The 18,679-nt window shown below is 35.2% G+C and overlaps 2 protein-coding genes across 2 annotated transcripts in view; both read right to left on the bottom strand.

Annotated features, from left to right (window-relative positions):
- The window catches only part of LOC306859410 (serine/threonine-protein kinase DCLK2-like), a gene marked incomplete at its 5' end in the record, with an annotated part of 16,534 nt that extends 3,412 nt beyond the window's left edge, over window positions 1-13,122 (bottom strand). The window contains 10 exons of the mRNA XM_079400422.1: window positions 518-651; window positions 1,547-1,693; window positions 1,778-1,897; window positions 3,305-3,362; window positions 3,463-3,565; window positions 4,683-4,758; window positions 4,891-4,973; window positions 5,112-5,192; window positions 5,276-5,408; window positions 12,697-13,122. Coding sequence (XP_079256548.1) covers window positions 518-651; window positions 1,547-1,693; window positions 1,778-1,897; window positions 3,305-3,362; window positions 3,463-3,565; window positions 4,683-4,758; window positions 4,891-4,973; window positions 5,112-5,192; window positions 5,276-5,408; window positions 12,697-13,122 — 1,361 coding nt within the window. The remainder of the gene's footprint in view (window positions 1-517; window positions 652-1,546; window positions 1,694-1,777; window positions 1,898-3,304; window positions 3,363-3,462; window positions 3,566-4,682; window positions 4,759-4,890; window positions 4,974-5,111; window positions 5,193-5,275; window positions 5,409-12,696) is intronic.
- A 1,029-nt stretch (window positions 13,123-14,151) lies between these two features.
- On the bottom strand, window positions 14,152-17,031 carry LOC306859411 (neuronal migration protein doublecortin-like; the record flags this gene model as incomplete). Its single annotated transcript, XM_079400423.1, has 2 exons — window positions 14,152-14,297; window positions 16,626-17,031. 2 exons carry the CDS (start codon window positions 17,029-17,031, stop codon window positions 14,152-14,154), a joined length of 552 nt encoding a protein of 183 aa, XP_079256549.1.
- Window positions 17,032-18,679: the final 1,648 nt, after the last annotated feature.

Genomic DNA, 18,679 nt, shown 5'->3' on the forward strand with positions numbered 1-18,679 from the left:
ATAGCTTATAAATCTGTTGTTGTGCTATATTATCACCAAAAATGGGATTCAATCTTTTTGTCAACTAGTTTTCTTTCAATTAGGCCTGGTTTTGTATTCATTTTTTAAATGATTTATTGTAGGCCTTATTGATCTTAGCTTTACTGGTCAAAAATGACCATCCATTGAAAATGAATGGGGGAGATTGGAAATCTGATAAATACTTAGCGTTCAGAAGCATGTTGATCATGTTTATGTTCACATATGTATTTGTGCCTACAATTTTTCTAAAAGATGATTGATGGAGAATCAAGTAAAGCTGAGCTGCTTCAGTCCAGTAAGTGTTCATCTGGAAATATGACTGCAGTTATTCTGACGTTTACTTGATCAAAATCAGACAAGATTTGACACTGAAGCAGCCGCTGAACAATTACACTAAAAGAGCTTTTACTGGATAAAACACTCAGAACTATCAATCAGAAGGAGATTGGGTGAAGCAGCAAAGTGTGATCATTCAGAGCTTTAGAAATGGTTTTACCCGCTCTCTGCGATAATCTCCGGTGCGACGTAAGTCGGCGTCCCACAGACGGTGTACAGCGGTCCATCCACCACCGTCGCCAGCCCAAAATCACCCAGCTTCAGAGACTTAGTGCCGTCTGGATACTCACACACCTGCACACACACAGATAGGTTTATACGCTGTACGTGAGTGTGAGAGTGTGTGTGTTTGTTTATGCAAGTGTGTGTGTGTGTGTGAGCAGTAAGACTGTAAGATATATGTATACTTTTTTCTTTTCTACAAATGAATTTAGTCATCTAGCAAATAAATAAATACCTTGCTTCAGGGAAATGTCATTTGTGCTAGACCATTCAAAAAATTAAAAACCAGCAGCAACACTTTAAAATCAATTCTGAAACGGACTGGAAGCCAGTGCAGAGAAATTAAAACTGGGGTAATGTGTTCTTGTTTTCGAACATCTGTAAGAAGCCTGGCAGCGGCATTCTGTACCATCTGAAGATGGGCCAAAGATGACTGATTGATGCCCATATAAAGGGAGTTACAGCTAGGACTCGAAGATGGAAAAAACAGGTTTTGACCACTGAACTAATCTGTTTGTCAAATTTAAGAGAGCTATCAAAAACACACCCAAATTCTTCACTAATGGTTTGACAAATTGAGAGAGCGGACCAAAATCTAAACAAGAGGAGCTAAAGGCTTCTGAGGATTCAAAAACTATAATATCGTTTTTGTTTTCATTGAGATGAAGAAAATTTACGGACATCCATGCCTTCACGTCAGCAAGACAAGGCAACAGAGTATCCAAGCCCCTCTTATCAGATTCCAGGGGCAGATAAATCTGGGTATCGTCCGCATAACAATGAAATTAAATATTGTGTTTCTTAAAAATTGACCCCAGAGGAAGCAGATACAACGAGAATAAAATCGGAGCAAGGATAGAGCCTTGCGGAATGCCGTAGCTAAGAAACTGATATATATACAGTATATGCATGTGCATATTGATATATGTGTGTGTGTATATATATATATGTGTGTGTGTGTGTATACCAGCAGGTTCTCGGGTTTGATGTCTCGGTGTACGATGTTCATTCTGTGCAGGTATCGCAGCGCTCCGGTCAGGTTGAACAGCATGGCGCTGGCGTCTCGCTCTGTGTACTTCGTGGAGGAAGTGATGGCATCAAACAGATCACCGCCCTGCAGAAAACACACAACACTGTCACACACTACTCATTCTGGGACTGCTGTCTGTGTGTGTGTGTGTGTGTGCGGTTCACTGACCTTCACCAGCTCCATCACCAGGTACAGTTCAGTGGGCGTGTCCAGCTCCTCTATTAGCATAATGATGCTGGGGTGATGAACCCTGCGCAGTATCGAAACCTCATTGGCTATCAGGTGCTCCTGTCAACACCAGTCAACCAATCAGAATCTCTGCTGTGTTTTTCACTGTTGTGTATTGAGTGAATATGTGAAAATGTTTACTAGAAACTACGTTTAATTTAAAAACTGCACAGATTTAAAGACCTCAAGATTGGAGTCAGAGTTATCATCAGTGTTGCAGGCTGCTTTAACACCTGCAGCGGGTTGTTTTTTATGTCTGCGGGTTGAAGTGACCCCAATAACGTGACATTTAGCCCCCAAAATGCAAATTTTACTAGGGGAACCCCTCCAAAAAAATGTGTATTTTACCCCTGGAATGCAATTTTTACCGGGGAACACCTCTCGAAACGTTTTTTCGAAAACATTTTTGTTACTTAAAATAAAATAAATATTAACAGAAATTAAATGAAATATAAAAAAACATTGTTTTTTTTTTTATAGTAGCTATTTTTGTTTAGTTTAACTTGATTTACTTAACTAAAACTAAATAAACGAAAATGAATGAATAAAAATTAAATTAAAAATAAAATCTATACAAAAAAATACCTTTTTATTTCAGCTATTTGACAGAGCAACATTTCTCTTTTTTATTAAACATTAATAAATAAATAAAATATTAAAACACTTTCACTTTTTATTTCTGCTAGTTGCCAAGGCAACATTTCTCAATTTAGTTTAAAAATTAAAATATTAAATAAATGAACAAAAATTTAATTCAATTAACAAACAAACATATAAAAACCCTAATAAAAATGATAAAAACACCCAACAATTTTACTAAAACTTGAACTAAAATTAAAGTGAAAACTGAAAATCTAAAAATATATATAGTTCAAAATATTAACAAAAATTATAATAGTATATTAATGATATGATTTCATTCATGTCTGCAGTTTGAGCTCATCTATATGCTAGTGTGTCTAAAAAATATAGTATATATCAAAAATATATTACAAAGAATTATATATAGCACATAATAGTCCCATCACATTTATTCCTATAGCCCATTATACAGATTGTTTCAAAGCAGCTTTGAGTTAATAAATAGTGTTAATATTGCTGAATTCATCAATTATAAAAAATCAAATGTAATTTTCAGCCGTAAAGCAGCTCAGAAGACAGTAGGATCAATATTCAGATCAACTCATTTGAAGTTTAATGTGAACTTTAATGTAAACTGAAGAATATTGGCTATTGCTTATTCCAAAAAAGTGCATAATTTCCTGTTTTATCAGGAAATGATAACTGAATACATCTATACAGGTCAAAGTTGCATGCATTTCAAATAATCTCAAAGGATCGTTATTCACTGTGAAAGACTCAACAACATGAATGAAATGAAGAAAGAGGGAAAGGCTTCAGACAGCAGAAGAGCTAATGAGGTGTTTTAATTACAGTCGTTTAAGAGGAAAGTGTTTGAAATCGTACCTTGCCACTGCATTTGGCCTTGTCAATGATCTTCAGCGCATATTCCTGTCCTGTAGACCTGAGACCAGCACACATGACATTCACAGCTAATACATACAACATCTGCAGTTAGTCTGATAGATAATGTCTCTATAGTGTGTGTGTGTGTGATGAGTTACCTCTCCACACACTCTCTGACTACAGCAAAGTTTCCATCGCCGATCACCTTCCTCACATTATACTTCTCAGTGATGACAGACGACTGAACTTCATTACCGTTCACTGCAGAGAGCGAATATCACAGAACATCAAAACAACAGCCAATCAGAATGCACCTGATGTTTAATATGCAGTTATGTGGGATTTTGGACCAATAGAATTACAGTGTGGGCGGAGCTACTGCAGGGCTGAGCGATATAAAACACTGATTACAAATATCAATAGGTACAAATGGAGCATATTATTAAATATACAATCTGAATATTATACATAATATAAAATATTTCATTAAATATGGTTTTACTCATTAACTTTGTGCAGAAAGCTTTAACTAGACATTTACTGTATTTTACTGATTGCATTGTTTGTGTTGTTCCCATCACCCTTGCTCTGTCAATCTGATCTCATTGTCTCCAGCTGTGTGTGATTAATCTTGTTAGTTCTTCTGTATATACCATGTTCTGTGTGTCCTCTGTTGCTGCAGGATTTAGTTTGGTTACCTTGTACCTGTACATTACTTTTTGCCAGTGTTTTCTGCTCAGTTTTTGGATCATTGTTTGGGACTATAATAAAGCTGCAATTGGATCTTTTTGCAACAGAGTATCCCATGACAAAAACAACATTTTTGTTACTTAAAACCAAAATTGATATAGAAATTAATAAAAACAATATAGCCTATAATGCATAATAAAACAAATCTACTAAAAATGACGAAATTGAGTAATAAAACTTTAAAATTAAAATGAAAACAAAAAATCTAAAAACTGACTCAAAGTATTACATATATTAAATAGTTATTTAATATAGTTACAAATAAAATCAGTTTATGTTTTTAATATTTTATTATTTATTTATTTAATTTTAAAGCTGCATAAATTTAGCCTCTTTGTTGCCATCTCTGGTTGAAAACCTGCAATTGCAGTTACTTGCGGAATTATCTTCCTTCCCGGCACGGCTCCAGCGTGGATGAATCTAATGTTTTGAGGAGTATGTGTAGTTGTCAGTCACTGCACCGGTGTGGATATTTACTGTACCAAGGCTACATCTTGGAATATATGACCCAAATAAGAATTTTCACCGTATACTGTCATCTGAACAAGTAAGTAACAAGTCTGCCACGTTTGTTCTGACCAACTTAGGAAAAAAGCATTTTGTGTGTGTGTGTGTGTGTATGTTTTACCCTCTGGACTGAGGCCCTCCTCATCGTTGAGGTCTCTGGACGGAATCGGGGATGGAGATGCTTCATGAACAGATGTCTGAGGAGGACAGATCGCGTCAAACACACTCAGAGCACAGGTGCGCGCACACACATTCACACTTACTCTCTCTCTCTCTCTCTCTCTCTCTCTCTCACACACACACACACACACACTCACTCACACACAGACCTTCCGGCTGAGTTGAGGCGAGGGGCTGCAGGGCGACTGCGATGACCTCATCGGCGGAGAGTCGCTCCTCGGAGCCTCATTGGCTGAAAAACCATCAGCAGAAACACCATCAAAACTCAAGTGTGTGTGTGTGAGTGAGAGTGTGTGTGTGTGTGTGTGTGTGTGTGTGTGTGTGTGAGAGTGTGTGTGTGTGTGTGTGAGAGTGTGTGTGTGTGTGTTACCTGATACGGGTGATTTTGAGCGTGGGACGCCGGAGCTCTTGGTCATCTTGGGTGGGACAGACGGCCGTGATTTCTTACACTCTGAGAGACAGACAGGTTTGCTGTTAGTCAGACAGACAGGAGTGTATATGCACATCTCATATATACGTGTGTGTTGATCTCACCGTTAACGAAGGCCGCTGCGGCGCCCTTCCCCGCGTGTCCGATAGCAGCATCATCCTGAGCGTAACGAAACTTCTCCAAACCGCACGCGATAAAAACATCATCATCACCGAAGAAATCCTGCAGACTAGTCAGCTACACACACACACACACACACACACACACACACACACAGAGGCTCATTTCACTGGGGAGTTTGAGTTGAATTATTAGTAGTGCTGGACAATGATTAATCGCAATTGATTGCATCCAAAATAAAAGCTTTTGTGTACATAATATGTGTGTGTACTGTGTAAACAAAAACTTTTATTTTGAATTAGATTAATTGCGATTAATCATTGTCCTGCAAACACTTATTATTCACAAACACTTCGATTCTAAAAAATGATAATTCTAAAAAAGATAAATAAATTAAAAAAATCAGAAATATATGTATTTTTATATAATTATAAATTATTGTAGCAACTTGGACATTCCTGAAATAAAAATTGCACTTATTTCATATATCTACTTAATATTTATGAAAATAAAAATGAAAGAAAACAGAAAATAATTATAAATGTTGCTTTGTCAAGTAACTGAAAAACAGTTTAAGTTCAAGTGTTAAAATGAGTAAAATCGAAAGTGAAAAAATAAACTAATACTAAATAGAAATACTTACAAATATCTATATGTTTGGTCTCGTACTGCATCGTGTATCTTGTCAGTGTGTGCACTTGCTTGGCCATTTGTAGTGATAAACAGGAAAGTGGGTTCAGCTGAATTCTAGTAGTGATTTGTTAGAATGGGTATAAAAAAGGGTATTATACCGCGGCAGCCCTCGTGTAAAGCCCTCTCACTTCTTTAAATTTCACTTCTGTTTTAGTTTTTATAACCAATTCATACTATGTGTTTCCAGATCAATACTATCACTACCACTCGCAAGCATCACACACCGTAGACAGCGCAATCCTATCAACCTGCGCACTTTGTCTTTGTCTGCTAATACATTACTTTCTTTTTCTATTGGTCTCTGGAATTGTCAGTCTGCTGTCAACAAAGCTGATTTCATTACTTCCATTACTAGTCATTCAAGGTTAAACCTCATGGCCCTGACAGAGACCTGGATCAAACCAGAAGACAATGTTACACCTGCAGCACTCTCCAATAATTTCTCCTTTTCCCACACCCCCCGTTTGACTGGAAGAGGTGGAGGTACTGGTCTGCTCATCTCTAATAATTGGAAATTTACTCCTTTACCATCTCTGAGTATCAACAGCTCTTTTGAATCACATTCAGTTATTATTACCTACCCTCTAATCAAAATCCATTTTGTAGTTGTTTATCGTCCTCCAGGATTACTAGGTAACTTTGTGGATGAATTAGATTTATTGCTCTCAACCTTTCCTGAGGTTATCCTCTCTTGATGCTAACCGTGCTACTGATACTTTCTGTTCCACTCTGATGTCTTGTTTAAATACTTTCTGCCCCTTATCCTCCAAGCCAGCCTGTACCACCCCTTCTGCCCCTTGGCTGTCTGATGTTCTCCGCGAACATCGTTCTAAACTCAGGGCTGCAGAAAGGGTATGGCGCAAATCACAAAATCCTACTGACCTTAATTTATATCGATCACTCCTCTCTGACTTCTCTGCTAATGTTTCCACTGCTAAAAGGAGTGAAGTGAAGTGACATTCAGCCAAGTATGGTGACCCATACTCGGAATTCGTGCTCTGCATTTAACCCATCCAACGTGCACACACACAGCAGTGAACACACACACACACACACCGTGAACACACACCGTGCACACACACAGCAATGAACACACACACACCGTGAACACACACCGTGCACACACACAGCAGTGAACACACACACACCGTGAACACACACCGTGCACACACACAGCAGTGAACACACACACACCGTGAACACACACCGTGCACACACACAGCAGTGAACACACACACACCGTGAACATACACCCGGAGCAGTGGGCAGCCATTTTATGCTGCAGCGCCCGGGGAGCAGTTGGAGGTTCGGTGCCTTGCTCAAGGGCACCTCAGTCGTGGTATTGAGGGTGGAGAGAGCGTTATATTGAGGGTGGAGAGAAGGACATACTATCATGACAAAATTAACAATTCGCCTAACTCTCACATGCTCTTTAAAACATTTTCCTCCCTCCTTTGTCCTCCTCCTCCTCCTCCCTCCTTTGTCCTCCTCCTCCTCCCTCCTTTGTCCTCCTCCTCCCTCCTTTGTCCTCCTCCTCCTCCTCCTTCATCATCTCTAACAGCTGACGACTTTGCCACATTCTTCATTAATAAAATTACAAACATCACTGCACAATTTTCCACACCACAATCTATCAAACATATCTTTCCAGCAAACATACACTCGTTCACATCCTTCTCTCCACTCTCTGAGGCAGAAGTCTCTAAACTCATCCTTTCCAGTCATCCTACTACCTGTCCGCTTGATCCTATTCCATCTCATCTCCTTCAAGCCATTTCTCCTGCAGTTGTACCTGCACTCACTCACATCGTTAACACATCCCTTCACACTGGAATTTTTCCCTCTGCATTTAAACAGGCTCGTATAACTCCACTTCTTAAAAAACCCACTCTTAACCCAACTCTTTTAGGGAACTATAGACCGGTTTCCCTTCTTCCTTTCATTGCAAAAACACTTGAACGAGTTGTGTTCAACCAAGTCTCTGTCTTTCTCACACAGAACAACCTCCTGGACAGTAACCAATCTGGCTTCAGAAGTGGACATTCGACCCAAACTGTCTTGTTTTCTGTTGTTGAAGCCCTAAGACTTGCAAGAGCGGCTGACAAATCTTCATTACTCATCTTGCTGGATCTGTCTGCTGCTTTTGATACAGTCAACCATCAGATCCTCTTGTCAACCCTATTGAGAAAGGGTATCTCAGGAACCGCACTCCAGTGGTTGAGTCTTACCTCTCTGACAGGTCCTTCAAAGTATCTTGCAGAGGTGAGGTATCCAAGTCGCAACATCTAGCTACTGGGGTGCCTCAGGGCTCAGTTCTTGGACCAATTCTCTTTTCTGTCTACATGGCATCACTGGGTTCTGTCATTCAGAAACATGGCTTTTCATATCACTGCTATGCTGATGACACTCAACTCTACCTCTCAGTCCATCCTGATGATCCGACGATAGCTGCTCGCATCTCAGCTTGTCTAACAGACATTTCTTGCTGGATGATGGACCATCACCTTCAACTCAACCTAGCTAAGACAGAACTGCTTGTAGTTTCAGCTAACCCATCGCTTCATCACAATCTCACCTTCCAGTTAGGCTCATCTACCATAACTCCTTCAAAAACAGCCAGAAACCTTGGAGTTGTGATTGATGATAAGCTGAATTTCTCAGACCACATTGCTAAAACTGCCCGGTCCTGCAGATTTGCATTATACAATATTAAGAAGATCAGGCCTTTTCTCTCAGAACATGCAACACAACTCCTTGTTCAGGCTCTTGTTCTGTCCAGACTTGACTATTGCAATGCTCTCTTGGCAGGTCTTCCAGCCAATTCTATTAAACCTCTACAATTAATCCAAAATGCCGCTGCAAGATTAATCTTTAATGAGCCGAAAAGAACGCACGTCACGCCTCTGTTCATGAATTTGCACTGGCTACCAATAGCTGCTCGCATTAAATTCAAGGCATTAATGTTTGCCTACAGAACCACCACTGGCTCTGCACCCCTTTACCTAAATTCATTACTTCAGACTTATGTGCCCTCTAGAAGCTTGCGTTCTTCAAGTGAACGACGCATTATTGTGCCATCCCAAAGACACACAAAAACACTTTCACGGACTTTTTCATTAACTGTTCCCATCTGATGGAATGACCTGCCCAACTCGATCCGAGCAGCCGAATCCTTACCCATCTTCAAGAAACGGCTAAAAACTCATCTGTTCCATCTTTACTTGACCCTTGAACTCTAGTACTCTCTATTCTAATTGTATTTTATCTGTCTTTTTATAAAAAAAAAAATTTATAATAATAATAATATTTATCTGTACTGCGTTAGGCTAACTGAGACTTGTAATAGCACTTGCATATTGTCGCTCTTTTGTTGGTTTTGATTGCTTCTATTGTTCTCATTTGTAAGTCGCTTTGGATAAAAGCGTCTGCTAAATGACTAAATAAATAAAAATAAATAAATAAATATTTGTAAAAGTATTATTATTTTTTTTTAACTAATTAAATTGTCAGAAACATATAACAAAATTACAAAATTACTAAAACTTTAAAACAAAAATTGAAAACTGAAACTATAAAAATAAAAGCTTATTCAAAAACTGAAATTTAAGCTAAATAGAAATATTTAAAAACAAAAACTACTACAAATGACAAAAACACAAAACAAGATTATAAAAACTTTAATGAAAATTTAAAAGAAAACTGAAAAAAAATCAAGTTGTTTAAAAAAATATGAATAAATACTCCAACACAATATAAATAATGCTGAAATATCACTGCTGTTCATCCGACGAGATTGAGCAGATCTGCCCGATGTTATATATCAGTGTTATTTTAAAATCACTGAGATGCTATTATAGTATTTATTCATATCTGGAATCAGTTTTTATTTTAATATTTTCCATTTTAGGTTTTTAAGTTTGAGCTATTTTTTGTGTTTCTCTGTCATTTACGGGAGTATTCGTTTTTATACTGTATATGTCTATGATTTTTATTAATGGTTTGATTGACTGTTGCCGTGAGCAACCGAGGTTTGTCAGGGAAGCCCTGTGTGAGTCTGCAGCGAGAGGCCTGTGGCATACAGATGAAGCTCACATTCACTGGGGCCAACAGGGAGATGCAGGTTACCACGGCAACCAGCACTCACCAGACTGACACACACACACACACACACACACACACACTCTATTAGCCCGTCACAGTCAGACAGCAGTGCAATTTACTGTGAGACTCACAGCAGAAACTGATGGTTAATGCTCATGCAGCTTAACCCACTGTTTATATCCGTTTAGTGTTTCAATGTGATTTTAGTTTTAAACTGGATTATTAAAATTGTATATTTTTGTTTAGTTTCAAAATTAAATTATTTAATTTAGCATATTTATGTTTTGTTTTAAGATTTCCTTTACATTTTACAGATTTGTAAAATTATTTTATTTAAAACAACTTTATTTTTGTTATTTTTTAATTATTTATTTTTAATTTTACTAGTATGTTTTGTTTTAAAATGATTTATTTTATTTATGTTTTTGTTTTATTGTAATTTGTTTTAAAATGATTGAATTTTGAAGTGATTTATTTGAACTTATCTGTTTAGTGTTTCATTGTGATTTTTGTTTTAAACTGGATTATTTAAATTTTATATTTTTGTTTCATTTTAAAATTAAATTAATTTTACTTTTGTTTTTATTTATTTTTTAAATATTTAATTTTGCATATTTGTTTTGTTTTAAGATATTTTTCATTTTACAGTTTTGTTTAATTGTAAAATTATTTTATTTTAAAAATCTTAATTTTTTGTCATTTTAAAATAAGTTGTTTTAATTTTACACTTATGTTTTATTTTAAAATGATTCACTTTATTTGCACGTTTTTGTTTTATTGTAATTATTTGTTTTAAAATTATTTAAGTTTGAAGGGATTTATTTTAACTTTATATTTTGTTGCTTTTAAATTATACATTTTACATTTGTTTTATTTTAATATTATTTGTTTTATTATAAAATGGTTTAACATTTGTAAGATTATTTTAATTTGATATCTTTTGTTTTATATTACATAATTTTTCATTTACATTTGTTTTATTTTAGAATTATTTTACTGTTATAGATTTTTAAGTTTTGTTTTTAATTTATTTAAATTTTGCCTTGTCTTGTTTTCTTTTAAATAAATTATTACCATTCCACATTTTTATGTTTAATTGCAAAAGTATTTTAATTAGCTGTTTTCTGTGAATCTCAGCAGTAATGGAGTCGGATGACGTTCTGGAAGATCAGACAGAGAACGTCTCATTCATTATTCAGTGTGTCTCCGTCCATCACACGCCTGCTTTCTCTCATCACTTCTGACTGACTTTGTGTGAAACAGAAAATGAGATGTGATAATGTTCACGCTGCTCTTCTGCATCTGATGAAAGCGTTACTGAGCTCCAAATACAATCATAAAGCATCGTTAAAGTGACTTGAGCACTATATTGTAAGTTGAAACAGACTGAAATTTCAAGATTCAAGTTTTTCATATATTTAAAAAATTATAAAATGTATTATACATTAAATAATTATATTATATATTAACTCATATCAACACTTGATTATAGTTTTAAATTTGTAATATATACAATAAATAATAACATATAAAATTTTATTTATTCACCTAAATCTTAAATTTTTAAAATATTTTAATTATATTTAAAAAGAATAAATATTTAATGTTAAAATTTAACATTTCTAATATATATACATATATATAAAATTTATAATAGTTTATATTATATATAACACAATTTAATTTTATACATTTCACCTAAATCTTCATAATATTTAAATACTTAATTTGAAATATATAAAATAAATAATAATATATGAAATTTCATGAATATACCTAAATCTTCATATTTAAATTTTTTCTTTTTATTTAAAATTTGAAATGTATAAAATAAATAATATAATCAAATTTAATTTATTTACCAAAATCTTGATAAAAATCTAAATATTCAAATTTATATTTAAATAATATTAACAAATTATAAATATATTTAACATTTGAAAACTTAAAACTTATAATATATAAAATGAATAATAATATATAAAATTGAATTTGTTATTCACCTAAATCGTAAGTCTGAGACACTTTTTCATTCTGTAAAATGTCTCTAATTTGTTTTCCACGGAAGAAAGAAAATCAAACGAATCTGAGTGACTTGAGGGACAGTAAATGATGACAAATTGATAATTTCTGGGCAAACGATCTCTTTAAATAGTCATTTTTTTGTGTTGTTATTGTTCATTAAAACTATTAAAAATAGTTTTCAATAATTAAAAGAAAAGAAAATATTAGAAAACTATCGGAAAAAAGTATTAAAATGGCTAAAACTGAAATATAAAAAAACTAAAATAAAATTACTACAACTTTTAAAATGAAAACTGACAATATAAAATAAAAGCTAATTCAAAATACGAATAAATACTTTAATAGTATGAAAATAGTAACACTCTAGTATTGATTGCGAGTCTCTTAAGGAAATGCAAATGCTCTCAAAATAATCAATGAGCAGGATGTATTTCTAATGGATGATTATTGATCAGCCTGATTAACAGATTGACATGTGGCCGTTTTGAGCTGAACCCATCTGACTGATGAACAGAAGTGTTAGAGCTTGTGTTTGTGCAAAATAAATGCAGATCATTTTTAATGATGTGTATTTTGGCAGCAGCACCTGTTTTCCGTCCAGCGTGTAGAGTCTCTTCACGACGCCGGAGTCCAGTTTGATGGCTTCGGTGATATCGGCGAGCACCTGCTCAAACGAGTGCGCCGTCTTCTTATTTAGCAGGATCCTCACAGCCTTCCTGGGCTTCACGCCGCTCCGGATCACCGTCACCAGTTTGGGTTTGATGAAGTCTTTGGCCTCCCTCGACTCTCCAGCTGTGCGCTGAGGCCCTGGGCGCTCGGCTCCGCCCCCCGGACGCCCAGCCCCGCCCCCAGGCCCCACCAGCCGTGAGCCCCAGTTAGGGTTGACGTTCTTGGTGTAGTCCACCTTCCTGTAGGGCTCGTTTGAGGCGCAGACATAACTCTCACCTGCGGCAGGAACACGGAGGGTTAGTCCAGATTCACAAACTGAGCTCACATATTTACTATATGTCATAATTCAACAACACAACGGTTGCATGTTCACAGTTCTTTGAGGCCGGTTAATAGTCACATGCCATGCAGGTTAACAAACACAATATTTCATATTTTTTATTCTAATTGATTTATTTTTAAATTATTTATTTCAATTTTATATTTTTATTTGGCTTCAAAAAACTATTACTTTTTTTGTTATTTCTAGAGTATTTATTTTATTTTTTTGCATTTATTTTAAAATAATTTATTTTAACTTAAAATTTGTTATTTTAAATTATTTATTTTAATTTTATATTTCAATTTTTCTTAAAGAATTATTTAATTTTTTCTAATTTTTTTTACATTTATTTTTTAAAATCATTTATTTTATTTTCAAATTAATGTTTTATTTTATTTTTTTATATTTTAATTTTTCTTACAAAAAATTCAAACTTCAGTTTATTTTTATTTTTTTGTTTTGTTTCAAAATATTTATTTTAATTTTACATTTCACATTATATATATATATTTTTTTTTAATTGTTTATTTGACATTTGTTTTATTTTAAAATTATTTGGTTTAATTTATACTTTTTGTTTTAATTTACATTAAATTATTTTAATTTTATTTAATTTTTTTAAAGTCTACTTTCACATTTGTATATATTATTTAACTTGCAAAATTGAAATAAAAATGAGAAATGTTTCCTTGGTAATGAACTGAAATAGGTTTACCTAAAAGTACTAAAAGTTCAACTCAAAAATAATTAAAGCTATGTAAATTGTTTTAAGTTTTATTTTTTAATTATTCATTTTAATTTCATAGTATTTAATTTATTATAGTATTTCCATGTACTCGTGAGCCCCTTTTTCGGAAAATCCTGGCAGAGTAACAGAATTATTTAAAAGACAAAATTCCTTTATGGTTGCTAGGATGTTCTGGGTGGTTGCTAGGGTTGCAAAAGCAAAGTTGGGCCACCATCTGCATCCATCTGATCAGCTGTGAAGATGCTGATGCAGCGATTGATCCTCCTGCTGACAGCAGCTTCATTCACTCTGATTGACCCCGATCACCATGGCGACGTGACCCCGGGGTCAGCCCTGTCAGGTGTGAGCGAGTGCATTTGTGCTTTAATACTGTAATCCAGCGAGCCGCCTGAACTCATCTCACGCTTCTGCTGATTCACATCTGTGACGCTCGAGATCACGTCAAGCTCTTCGAGGTCAAAGAAACGCTCCAGATGTTTGAGTTAAATAAGGTCCTGCTCACACACCTACAGTAGTGTGGAATAATTCAGATTACTGAAGTCTCTTCTGCTCGCCAAGGCTGCATTTATTTGATCAAAAATACAGAAAAAAAGTGAAATATTATTCTAATTTAAAACAGTTGTTTTCTATGTGAATATCTGTTAAACTCACATTTATTCTGGTGATCTGCAGCTGTATTTTCAGCATTACTGCAGTCTTCAGTGTCACATGATCTTCAGAAATCATTCTAATATATTTACTGCTCAACAAACATTTCTGATTATTATCAATGTTGAAAACAGTTGACTGAAGACTGGAGTAATGATGCTGAAAATACAGCTTTGATCACAGAAATACATTACATTTTAACACATATTCACATAAAAAAACAGTTATTTTAAATTATAATAATATTTCACTATTTTTACTGTATTTTTCATTTTAAAAAATGCAGCATGAATATTCCAAACGAACCTTCAAAACCTTCATCTGTGGAAAACTTAGACTGCCAATTGTGCAAAATATAAGACAAAGGAACACGACAGCACTGAATGCACAAAAAAGAAATCTTAAAAGCTATTAAAAAAAAAAGTCTAACTCTCATTTACAACTTAAAGGTCCTCCAGCTGGAACATCAAGGGTTTTCTGCATCAGTTTGTCCACCGCTCATCGATCGCCTGCCGCTGTAATGGACGCTGTGTTCAGATGAGCTAATGACTGATCAATCAGAGCGACTGCATGAGAGAGAGAGAGAGAGAGAGAGAGAGTGTGTGTGCGCGCGCGTGTGTGTGTGTGTGTGTGTGTGTGTGAGTGTGTGTGTGTGAGTGTGTGTGTGTGTGTGTGTGTGTGTGTGTGTGTGTGTGTGTGTGTGTGTGTGTGTGTGAGTGTGTGTGTGTGTGTGTGTGTGTGTCTGTCAATCTGAGCTTAAATCATTCAGACTCACTCGAGCGATCAACACAAGTGTTCATGAAAACACCAGCGGCTCATATTTCATCCCCACTCACACAAAAAGATGCTACTGTTTTGCACAAGTTATGCATATTTAGCATTTTCATGCATGTGATTTCTATCACAATCTTTCACAAAACTGTCATTTTTGCAATGCAAAATAAATTATATTGTGTTTCGCATAAATGTAGTTTTTAGTAGATTTTTATGTACTGGGACATCATTTTCATGACATTTTTCCACAAAAGTCTTATTATTGCAATGTATTTAGACAACTTTTGAAGGTTTTTTCTTTGACATTTTACATGTGTTAACTGATAGTAATGATAATATCTTTTTCCCCATTGCAGTATATAGAACTGGAGGGGAATGTGCTGAATTTCCACAACGAGACTAATTGTGTATATGGTAAGATTATAACATTTATTTTATTGTTTTTGTAGCAATGTTTGATCAAATCAGATGCAGGGAAATAAAATATTTCAAGTTTCTAGGAAGTGTTTTATTTTGATTGCTTTTCATTTAAAATGATTTATTGTAATTTTACATGTTTATGTTTTGTATTAAAATGATTTACTTTAATTTTAAATGTTTTAATTAAAAAATATTTGCTTTAATTTGACATTTTTGTTTTAACATTATTTTAATGTAACATTTTTTGTATTCATTTTAAATTATTTTAATTCAACATTTTTTATTTTAAAATTATTTTAATTTGTACATTGTTTTAATTTGAAATAGTTGCAATTTTACATTTGTTTTGAAATTTAAATTTTACATTTTTTAATGATATTTTTCTTTCATTTTGTTTGACTTTTTTCTTAATTTTTTTTTATTTTTATTTTTTATTTTAAATAAAACAGTAACATGATAGCTGGTCACTAGATGGTTAAACTGAGTCCAGTGACTCACTTTGTGCTCTTATGATAAATTGCTTGTTATGGGATGGGATAAAAGTACAGGTATATATATATATATATATATATATATATATATATATATATATATTATTGGTAGTATAATATTTCACTACAGCTCATATGTAATATGCATGTGATGAGTGAGGACCATTAAAGGGCTTCGAACCTGCAACCCTTCACCTTCTTACTCGGTCATAATTCAGGACGCGACCCTACACAGATAGCATGCTTGATCTGGAGAGCATCTGACAGACGTCTGTAAGATGTCAGATTTACATGCATTCTAATTCATAAACATCTTAAAAACATCTAATAAACGTATATTTGACATCTGATATGAAATGTCCTATAGACGTATTGCAGATGATGAGCAAGCACTCTATGCAGATGTCTCCGTGATGTAGCGGATATTTCCGTGAATGCCTGACCTTCCTCGAGATCGTCGAGGCTCGTGATCTTCCTCGCGCCGTCCGCGCTGTAGATGTTGCGCACACCTTGCGGCAGGTGCAGGTTGTCGGTGAGCGCGCGCGTCAGCTCGGCCAGCAGCGCGTCCAGGGATCTGAAGCGGTCGCCGGACACCGCGTACACCAGACCCTTGAAGTACCGGTCTCCGTTCCGGTAGAAGCGGACCTTCTTGGCGCGCTTCTCGGAGCTGAGCGCCTGCAGCGTGCGCGTGCGGTAGAAGCTGCAGTTGGCGCTGTGCGCGGGGCTCGGGACCAGACTGCTAGCGCGCGAGCCCGAACCCGAACCACCGGCGGCAGCGGGGCGTTTGGAGCGGCGCGCCTTGTCCCGCTCGTCAAAGTGCTCGAGCTCGATGCTTCTGCTGAGAGACATTGTCCTTCCCGGTAAACGTTGCTTCCTTCTGTTTCTATCGCGCGCTCTGATCGCCGGAGTCCGCTATTGTCATCAGCGCGAGCGACGGACGCGCCGCTCTCCCCGCCGCGCGTTTACGGGGCGCATCATTTGCATCAACACAAAAGCGCCCGGCGTTTATTCCGCACGATCGAACGGAAATATTCCGGTAAATGACCGCGTCACGCCAGCTGTTGTAGAAAAACCTGGATGAGCAGGAGAATCCCGGTCAAACGCGTAATTCCAGTGAGGCGGTGTTTTAAAAAAAAATCCCGATCCGCCCTTAAACGAGCCCGGCGCGTGCGGATCTGAGGCGCGCTCCGCGCTGTAACCGGGCAGCACGGCTGTAGACGGGAGCGCGCTGCAGGTGAGCGCTCGTGCACGTGGCGCGCGCCCGCAGACTCTTCCGCGCGGTCTTAATGCCGCCTGTCAGACAGCGAATCCCATGGAGGGCCAAATTACTCGAAATAAATGTTGAAATATAAATAAATCGTTTAATACATAATTAAATAAATTCATAAATATTCCTTTATTTATTTATTCATTTATTTATTTCATTTTCAGGGTTACGGTTGTCGACCCATAAATTAATATTTAATAATGTATTTATTTATGCATTTATTTATGTATTTAATTATCTAATTAAGTTTATTTAAGAGTCATTTGGCCTTCCATGTGAATCTGGGTCGTGCACGGAGTGGAAAAAATGTAATGTTTGATATTTCTATTTTTAAAACATGAAAGTAGAGGTTTATTTTTATATTCCTTTCTTTGAGTCACAAATAAAGTGCAGGATTTGATCAGAGAGAGAGAGTGTTTCTGATCGTCTGTCCAGTTCCACTGCGTCCACTAGAGGGCAGCGTCTTTCCATTTTTTAAAAAAGAATATCTGAACTTAAACTATAATATATAAAAATAAATAAATAAATAAAATAAAGCATATTTATTTATTTATGCAAAAACAATTAAATAAATAAGCTGACTATTACAAATGGAAATGTGCAAATCAGTAATTTAAAAAACAGACAGCTTTTTAAATTTATTTTATTTAATGCGTGCTAAAATTACAATTCATTAAGAATGATAAAATTAAAGTAAAATAAAATAATAAAAAAAATACTAAACACTGTCCAGTGCTTGCGTACTCTATTTATTTATTTATCCTTGCGCAAATAAAAAAAAATAAATTAAATAAAAGTATTGAACATTACAAATGGCAATGTGCAAATCGTAAATGAACCAGATGGTGCTTATTTTTTTATTTATTGAATGCATGCAAAAACATACATGCATGCATGCAATTCATTAAATATGGTAAAATTAAAATAAATAAGTGAAATAAATAAATACTAAGCACTGTACAGTTATTTATTTATTTATTTGCAAAAAAAAAAAAATGTATTGAGCATTAGAAATTGCAAGGTGCAAATCTTTAATTAAATGTGCAAATCATAAATTAAAAACCAGACAGTGCTTCGTTTTATTTATTTAATGCATGCAAAAATAATTCATTAAAAACTGTAAAATTAAAATAAGTAAAAAAATAAAATTAAAATACTAAGCACTTTCCAACCTGCTTTATTTATTTATTTATTTATTACATGCAAAAATGACAATTCATTAAAAATGGG

Source organism: Barbus barbus (assembly GCF_936440315.1).
Source record: "Barbus barbus genome assembly, chromosome: 40".
In the NCBI taxonomy this organism is placed as follows: Eukaryota; Metazoa; Chordata; class Actinopteri; order Cypriniformes; family Cyprinidae; genus Barbus; species Barbus barbus.